The sequence below is a fragment of the Bombina bombina genome, chromosome 5 (genome assembly GCF_027579735.1).
Source record: "Bombina bombina isolate aBomBom1 chromosome 5, aBomBom1.pri, whole genome shotgun sequence".
In the NCBI taxonomy this organism is placed as follows: domain Eukaryota; kingdom Metazoa; phylum Chordata; class Amphibia; order Anura; family Bombinatoridae; genus Bombina; species Bombina bombina.
In genome coordinates, this window is record NC_069503.1 from 972874001 (window position 1) to 972882728 (window position 8728).

Consider the following 8728-nt stretch of genomic DNA (forward strand, 5'->3'; position numbering starts at 1 on the left):
AGGCACGTGCTTTTTGAGACCATCCTGGGAGATTGTGACTACGGATGCAAGCCTTTCTGGCTGGGGATCCATTTGGGGTGCCAAGAAGGCACAAGGTCTGTGGAGTCCTCCCTTCCGTTCAATATTTTGTAACTCTGGGGAATCTTCAATGCCTTGAAGGCTTGACCCCTTCTGGGTGCGTCCTAGTTTATCAGATTCCAATCAGACAATATAACCTTGGTTGCCTATATCATCCATCAGGGGGGAATGAGAAGTTCCTTGGCAATGAGAGAAGTATCTCAGATACTAGTGTGGGCGGAGACTCACAAATGTATGCTGTCAGCGATCCACATTCCGGGTGTAGACAACTGGGAAGAGGACTTCCTTAGCAGGCAATCCTTTCACCCAGGGGTTTTTGCAGAGATATGCAGCAAGTGGGGGACGCCGGAGATAGATCTCATGGCATCCCGCCTCAATACCAAGCTACCCACCCAGGTACGGGTCGAGGGATCCGCAGGCGAAACTGATAGATGCCCTATCAGTACCATGGAGGTTCAGACTTGTATATATTTTTCCTCCATTACCGCTTCTCCCTCGTGTGGTGCCTCGCATCAAGCAGGAGCAAGCATCTGTGATTCTGATTGCTCCATTGTGGCCGCGAAGGACGTGGTTTGCGGATCTGGTGGGGATGTCCTCATCTCCTTAGTGGAGGTTACCTTGTCGCAGAGATCTGTAGATACAGGGTACCTCCGTTCATCAAAATCTAGATTCTCTGAGGCTGACTGCGTGGAGATTGAACGCTTAGTCTTAGCCAAGAGAGGGTTTTCTGAGAGTGTTATTAACACTCTGGTTCAAGCTCGTAAACCAGTTACTCGTCGTATCTACCATAAAGTGTGGAGGACTTATTTCTACTGGTGTGAAGAGAGTGGCTTTTTCTGGCATAAGGTTAAGGTTGCCAGAATTTTAGCTTTCTTCCAGGATGGACTGGAGAAGGGTTTATCTGCTAGTTCCCTGAAGGGACAGATATCGGCCCTGTCGGTGTTACTGCACAAAAGATTGGCTGAACTTCCGGATGTGCAGTCCTTTGTTAAGAATCTGGCTAGGATCAGACCTGTGTTTAGATCTGGGGCTCCGCCTTGGAGCCGCAATCTTGTTCTTAGTGTTTTGCAGCAGGCTCCGTTTGAGCCTATGCATACTGTTGTAAGGTTCTTTTTTCATTCTTGATAAAGTCCCGTCGATCGGGACGAAACGCGTTGAAGTGTACAAGTTCGCAACCTCTTTTGATCCTAAGAAGGAGCCGTAGTTCTTTACCTACTGCCGAGAATCCAGCACCGAACGCCCTAAAGACGTCACTATCCCGCGATTGCAGAGCGGGTCCGGAAGGATTTCAATACAGCGTGAGGCTTTGAAATTTTCACATCCGAAAACATATTACCTGAGGTCCTCGGAGCAGATACATAGGGGTTTTTTCTGGCAGTCGGCTTTGATGTGACTAGTGCCTATGAGCATCTTGTGAGTGTTTTTAATCTATACGTGTATGCAATAATAAATTGTTAAATACTACATTTGAGTCCGCGCTCCTCTCCTTTTTTCTTTTCAAGGTTCTTTTTTTGTTGGCTATTGCCTCTGCGCACAGAGTTTCTGAGATTTCTGCTTTGCAATGTGATCCCCCTTATCTGGTCTTTCATGCTGATAAGGCGGTTTTACTCACAAAACTAGGGTTCCTCCGTAAGGTGGTGTAGAATCGTAACATTAATCAAGAAATTGTTGTTCCTTCCTTGTGTCCTAATTCTTTTTCAGTGAAGGAACGTTTGCTTCACAATCTAGATGTGGTTCGTACCTTCAAGTACTATCTTCAGGCTACTAAGGAATTCAGACAATCTTCCTCTTTGTTTGTCATCTATGCAGGGAAGTGTAAGGGGCAGAAGGCTACTACGACTTCTCTATCTTTCTGGTTGAGGAGTGTCATCCGCTTAGCTTATGAGACAGCAGGACAACAGACTCCTGAGAGAATAACTGCTCATTCCACTCATTTGAAGGCTGTGGTGCCCTAAGAATAGGGTCTGCCTCTTTTTTCTGTTCCCTCCCGTTATTCATTCAGTGTCCTCTGGAGCTTGGGTATAGTTTTCCCAACAGTAAGGAATGAAGTCGTGGACTCTCCCTGCCTTTTGGAAGGAAAACATAATTTATGCTTACCAGATAAATTCCTTTTCTTCCTGGCAGGGAGAGTCCACGACCCTGCCCGTAATTTATTTTTTTGATGGGCAGCCCCCGTTTTTATATTATTTCTTCTGGCACATTTTATACCCTGATGTTTCTCCTACTTTTCCTTGTTCCCTCGGCAGAATGACTGGGGGATAGGGGAAGTGGGAGGGATATTTAAGCCTTTGGCTGGGGTGTCTTTGCCTCCTCCTGGTGGTCAGGTGTTGTATTTCCCAACAGTAAGGAATGAAGTCGTGGACTCTCCCTGCCAGGAAGGAAAGGCATTTATCTGGTAAGCATAAATTGTGTTTTATTCTTTTCAAAAAATGTGTTTCTCCACTCTTTACCATTTCAAAGTGTTTGATTTGGGGTTCAAACACCTTTCTCCTCACTTTCTCTAAAGGATTCATAGTGCTTTGAAAGCTTGCAAAGAAATTCCATTTTCGTTAGACAAAAAAAGGTATCACTTATACAACTTTTTTTATTTTGTTATTCCTCGCTTTCTCCTAATAGGTTCTTGGTTTACTATGCATGATCTGACAGTAGAAAGGAGAGGGTTAACTGTAGGAAGCTTCAGACTTCTGACAGGTGTTCCTACCCACTCCAGTAATTAGAAACCATCAATTGAACCAGTATTGTTAGTACTCTACTTTGACACACTTTTTTCATGTTTACAGTATCTGGGTTCTATAAATGAATACAGATGTGGGAAGTGTCCCCATTAGCCAGTAAACATTTACTATACAGTATGAACTGAACACAAACACATTTTTTCCTTTACAGGTAAAAATACATTTACTTATCCTTTTTCATAGAAAATAAAATCAATATCCTGTTTTAATTAATGTTCTGTTATACATACTCGTATAGTTATAGGAACATGAAGGTTAAACATATTCCTTGTTAGAGCAATAGCACATTTTATCTGTTGCTTTTTGTTAACTGTCATATTGAAAATTAGTTTTTACCCTTTGGGCTGTAGGTGAAACCGTTTGAAAGGAGGGTGCACATATCTATTAATTCATTTATTTCATTTATATTTATTTGAATATTGGCTTTGTTGTATAATAATTGAATAAAATATTTTCAGTACTTACATAAAACGATACCTATACTGTGGTAACATCATTAACGTCTATGTTTTAGGATTTAGAATACCTGTCAGAAGGTCTTGAAGGTCGGTCAGCCAATCCTGTTGCAGTATTATTTGATTCTCTGCTTCATCCAAATGCTGACTTTGGATACGACTACCCATCTGTCCTGCAATGGAAACTAGAGCAAGACCACTATATTCCTCATCTAGTACTGGGCAAAGGACCGCCTGGGGGAGCCTGGCATGTGAGTGCCCTTTTGTTTTATGGTCTATAAAATAAAGTTGGTCTCAATATTAACTCTTCAGATTTGTCATTTCTCCAACATAGGTGTGTCCGGTCCACGGCGTCATCCTTACTTGTGGGATATTCTCTTCCCCAACAGGAAATGGCAAAGAGCCCAGCAAAGCTGGTCACATGATCCCTCCTAGGCTCCGCCTACCCCCAGTCATTCTCTTTGCCGTTGTACAGGCAACATCTCCACGGAGATGGCTTAGAGTTTTTTAGTGTTTAACTGTAGTTTTCATTATTCAATCAAGAGTTTGTTATTTTCAAATAGTGCTGGTACGTACTATTTACTCAGAAACAGAAAAGAGATGAAGAATTCTGTTTGTATGAGGAAAATGATTTTAGCAACCGTAACTAAAATCCATGGCTGTTCCACACAGGACTGTTGAGAGCAATTAACTTCAGTTGGGGGAACAGTTTGCAGTCCCTTGCTGCTTGAGGTATGACACATTCTAACAAGACGATGTAATGCTGGAAGCTGTCATTTTCCCTATGGGATCCGGTAAGCCATGTTTATTACGATTGTAAATAAGGGCTTCACAAGGGCTTATTTAAACTGTAGACTTTTTCTGGGCTAAATCGATTGATTATTAACACATATTTAGCCTTGAGGAATCATTTTATCTGGGTATTTTGATATAATAATATCGGCAGGCACTGTTTTTAGACACCTTATTCTTTAGGGGCTTTCCCAAAGCATAGGCAGAGTCTCATTTTCGCGCCGGTGTTGCGCACTTGTTTTTGAGAGGCATGGCATGCAGTCGCATGTGAGAGGAGCTCTGATACTTATAAAAGACTTCTGAAGGCGTCATTTGGTATCGTATTCCCCTTTGGGTTTGGTTGGGTCTCAGCAAAGCAGATACCAGGGACTGTAAAGGGGTTTAAAGCTTAAAACGGCTCCGGTTCCGTTATTTTAAGGGTTAAAGCTTCCAAAATTGGTGTGCAATATTTTCAAGGCTTTAAGACGCTGTGGTGAAAATTTGGTGAATTTTGAACAATTCCTTCATGTTTTTCGCAATTGCAGTAATAAAGTGTGTTCAGTTTAAAATTTAAAGTGACAGTAACGGTTTTATTTTAAAACGTTTTTTGTACTTTCTGATCAAGTTTATGCCTGTTTAACTGTCTGAACTACCAGATAGACTGTGTTCTGAATGTGGGGAAGCCAGAATTCCTATTCATTTAAATAAATGTGATTTATGTGATAATGACAATGATGCCAAGATGATTCCTCAAGTGAGGGGAGTAAGCATGGTACTGCATCATTCCCTCCTTCGTCTACACGAGTCTTGCCCACTCAGGAGGCCCCTAGTACATCTAGCGCGCCAATACTCCTTACTATGCAACAATTAACGGCTGTAATGGATAATTCTGTCAAAAACATTTTAGCCAAAATGAACCCTTGTCAGCGTAAAGCGTGGCTGCTCTGTTTTAGTTACTGAAGAGCATGACGACGCTGATATTAATATCTCTGAAGGGCCCCTAACCCAATCTGAGGGGGCCAGGGAGGTTTTGTCTGAGGGAGAAATTACTGATTTAGGGAACATTTCTCAGCAGGCTGAATCTGATGTGATTACATTTAAATTTAAATTGGAACATCTCCGCATTTTGCTTAAGGAGGTATTATCCACTCTGGATGATTGTGAAAATTTAGTCATCCCAGAGAAACTATGTAAAATGGACAAGTTCCTAGAGGTGCCGGGGCTCCCAGAAGCTTTTCCTATACCCAAGCGGGTGGCGGACATTGTTAATAAAGAATGGGAAAGGCCCGGTATTCCTTTCGTCCCTCCCCCCATATTTAAAAATTGTTTCCTATGGTCGACCCCAGAAAGGACTTATGGCAGTCAGTCCCCAAGGTCGAGGGAGCGGTTTCTACTTTAAACAAACGCACCACTATTCCCATAGAGGATAGTTGTGCTTTCAAAGATCCTATGGATAAAAAATTAGAAGGTTTGCTTAAAAAGATGTTTGTTCAGCAGGGTTACCTTCTACAACCCATTTCATGCATTGTCCCTGTCCACTACTGCCGCATATTTCTGGTTTGATGAACTGCTTAAGGTGCTCGATAGTGACTCTCCTCCTTATGAGGAGATTATGGACAGAATCAATGCTCTCAAATTGGCTAATTCTTTCACTCTAGACGCCTCTTTGCAATTGGCTAAGTTAGCGGCTAAGAACTCTGGGTTTGCTATTGTGGCGCGCAGAGCGCTTTGGTTGAAATCTTGGTCGGCTGATGCGTCTTCCAAGAACAAGCTACTAAACATTCCTTTCAAGGGGAAAACGTTGTTTGGTCCTGACTTGAAGGAGATTATCTCTGATATCACTGGGGGTAAGGGCCACGCCCTTCCTCAGGATCGGCCTTTCAAGGCAAAAAATAGACCTAATTTTCGTCCCTTTCGTAAAAACGGACCAGCCCAAGGTGCTACGTCCTCTAAGCAAGAGGGTAATACTTCTCAGGCCAAGCCAGCTTGGAGACCAATGCAAGGCTGGAACAAGGGAAAGCAGGCCAAGAAAACCTGCCACTGCTACCAAGACAGCATGAAATATTGGCCCCCGATCCGGGACCGGATCTGGTGGGGGCAGACTCTCTCTCTTCGCTCAGGCTTGGGCAAGAGATGTTCTGGATCCTTGGGCGCTAGAAATAGTCTCCCAGGGTTATCTTCTGGAATTCAAGGGACTCCCCCAAGGGGGAGGTTCCACAGGTCGCAGTTGTCTTCAGACCACATAAAAAGACAGGCGTTCTTACATTGTGTAGAAGACCTGTTAAAAATGGGAGTGATTCATCCTGTTCCATTAAGAGAACAAGGGATGGGGTTCTACTCCAATCTGTTCATAGTTCCCAAAAAAGAGGGAACGTTCAGACCAATCCTAGATCTCAAGATCTTAAACAAATTTCTCAAGGTCCCATCGTTCAAGATGGAAACCATTCGAACTATCCTCCCCTTCCATCCAGGAAGGTCAATTCATGACCACGGTGGATTTAAAGGATGCGTATCTACATATTCCTATCCACAAGGAACATCATCGGTTCCTAAGGTTTGCATTCCTGGACAAACATTACCAGTTCGTGGCGCTTCCTTTCGGATTAGCCACTGCTCCAAGGATTTTCACAAAGGTACTAGGGTCCCTTCTAGCGGTGCTAAGACCAAGGGGCATTGCAGTAGTACCTTACCTGGACGACATTCTGATTCAAGCGTCGTCCCTTCCTCAAGCAAAGGCTCACACGGACATTGTCCTGGCCTTTCTCAGATCTCACGGCTGGAAAGTGAACGTGGAAAAGAGTTCTCTATCCCCGTCAACAAGGGTTCCCTTCTTGGGAACAATTATAGACTCCTTAGAAATGAGGATCTTTCTAACAGAGGCCAGAAAAAACAAAGCTTCTGGACTCTTGTCGGATACTTCATTCCGTTCCTCTTCCTTCCATAGCTCAGTGCATGGAAGTGATCGGGTTGATGGTGGCGGCGATGGACATAGTTCCTTTTGCGCGCATTCATCTAAGACCATTACAACTGTGCATGCTCAGTCAGTGGAATGGGGACTATACAGACTTGTCTCCGAAGATACAAGTAAATCAGAGGACCAGAGACTCACTCCGTTGGTGGCTGTCCCTGGACAATCTGTCTCAAGGGATGATGTTCCACAGACCAGAGTGGGTCATTGTCACGACCGACGCCAGTCTGATAGGCTGGGGCGCGGTCTGGGGATCCCTGAAAGCTCAGGGTCTTTGGTCTCGGGAAGAATCTCTTCTACCGATAAATATTCTGGAACTGAGAGCGATATTCAATGCTCTCCAGGCCTGGCCCCAGCTTGCGAGGACCAGGTTCATACGGTTTCAATCAGACAACATGACGACTGTTGCGTACATCAACCATCAGGGGGGAACAAGGAGTTCCCTAGCGATGGAAGAAGTAACCAAAATTATTCTTTGGGCGGAGTCTCACTCCTGCCACCTGTCTGCTATCCACATCCCAGGAGTGGAAAATTGGGAAGCGGATTTTCTGAGTCGGCAGACATTGCATCCGGGGGAGTGGGAACTCCATCCGGAAATCTTTGCCCAAGTCACTCACCTGTGGGGCATTCCAGACATGGATCTGATGGCCTCTCGTCAGAACTTCAAAGTTCCTTGCTACGGGGCCAGATCCAGGGATCCCAAGGCGGCTCTAGTGGATGCACTAGTAGCACCTTGGACCTTCAAACTAGCTTATGTGTTCCCGCCATTTCCTCTCATCCCCAGGCTGATAGCCAGGATCAAGCAGGAGAGGGCGTCGGTGATCTTGATAGCTCCTGCGTGGCCACGCAGGACTTGGTATGCAGATCTGGTGAATATGTCATCGGCTCCACCTTGGAAGCTACCTTTGAGACGAGACCTTCTTGTTCAGGGTCCGTTCGAACATCCGAATCTGGTTTCACTCCAGCTGACTGCTTGGAGATTGAACGCTTGATTTTATCGAAGCGAGGATTCTCAGATTCTGTTATCGATACTCTTGTTCAGGCCAGAAACATCTTCCTTGTTTGTTGTTTATTCTGGTAAAAGGAGAGGTCAAAAAGCAACTTCTACCTCTCTCTCTTTTTGGATTAAAAGCATCATCAGATTGGCTTATGTGACTGCCGGACGGCAGCCTCCTGAAAGAATCACAGCTCATTCCACTAGGGCTGTGGCTTCCACATGGGCCTTCAAGAACGAGGCTTCTGTTGATCAGATATGTAGGGCAGTGACTTGGTCTTCACTGCACACTTTTACCAAATTTTACAAGTTTGATACTTTTGCTTCTTCTGAGGCTATTTTTGGGAGAAAGGTTTTGCAAGCCGTGGTGCCTTCCATTTAGGTGACCTGATTTGCTCCCTCCCTTCATCCGTGTCCTAAAGCTTTGGTATTGGTTCCCACAAGTAAGGATGACGCCGTGGACCGGACACACCTATGTTGGAGAAAACAGAATTTATGTTTACCTGATAAATTTCTTTCTCCAACGGTGTGTCCGGTCCACGGCCCGCCCTGGTTTTTTTAATCAGGTCTGATATTTTATTTTCTTTAACTACAGTCACCACGGTACCATATGGTTTCTCCTATGCAAATATTCCTCCTTAACGTCGGTCGAATGACTGGGGTAGGCGGAGCCTAGGAGGGATCATGTGACCAGCTTTGCTGGGCTCTTTGCCATTTCCTGTTGGGG

General features: G+C 44.5%; 1 protein-coding gene across 1 annotated transcript in view; it reads left to right on the top strand.

Annotated features, from left to right (window-relative positions):
• The window catches only part of OSGIN2 (oxidative stress induced growth inhibitor family member 2), a 185326-nt gene that overhangs the window by 131800 nt on the left and 44798 nt on the right, over positions 1-8728 (top strand). Inside the window, exon 4 of the mRNA XM_053715185.1 lies at positions 3328-3519. Within this exon, the coding sequence (XP_053571160.1) occupies positions 3328-3519 (192 nt within the window). The remainder of the gene's footprint in view (positions 1-3327; positions 3520-8728) is intronic.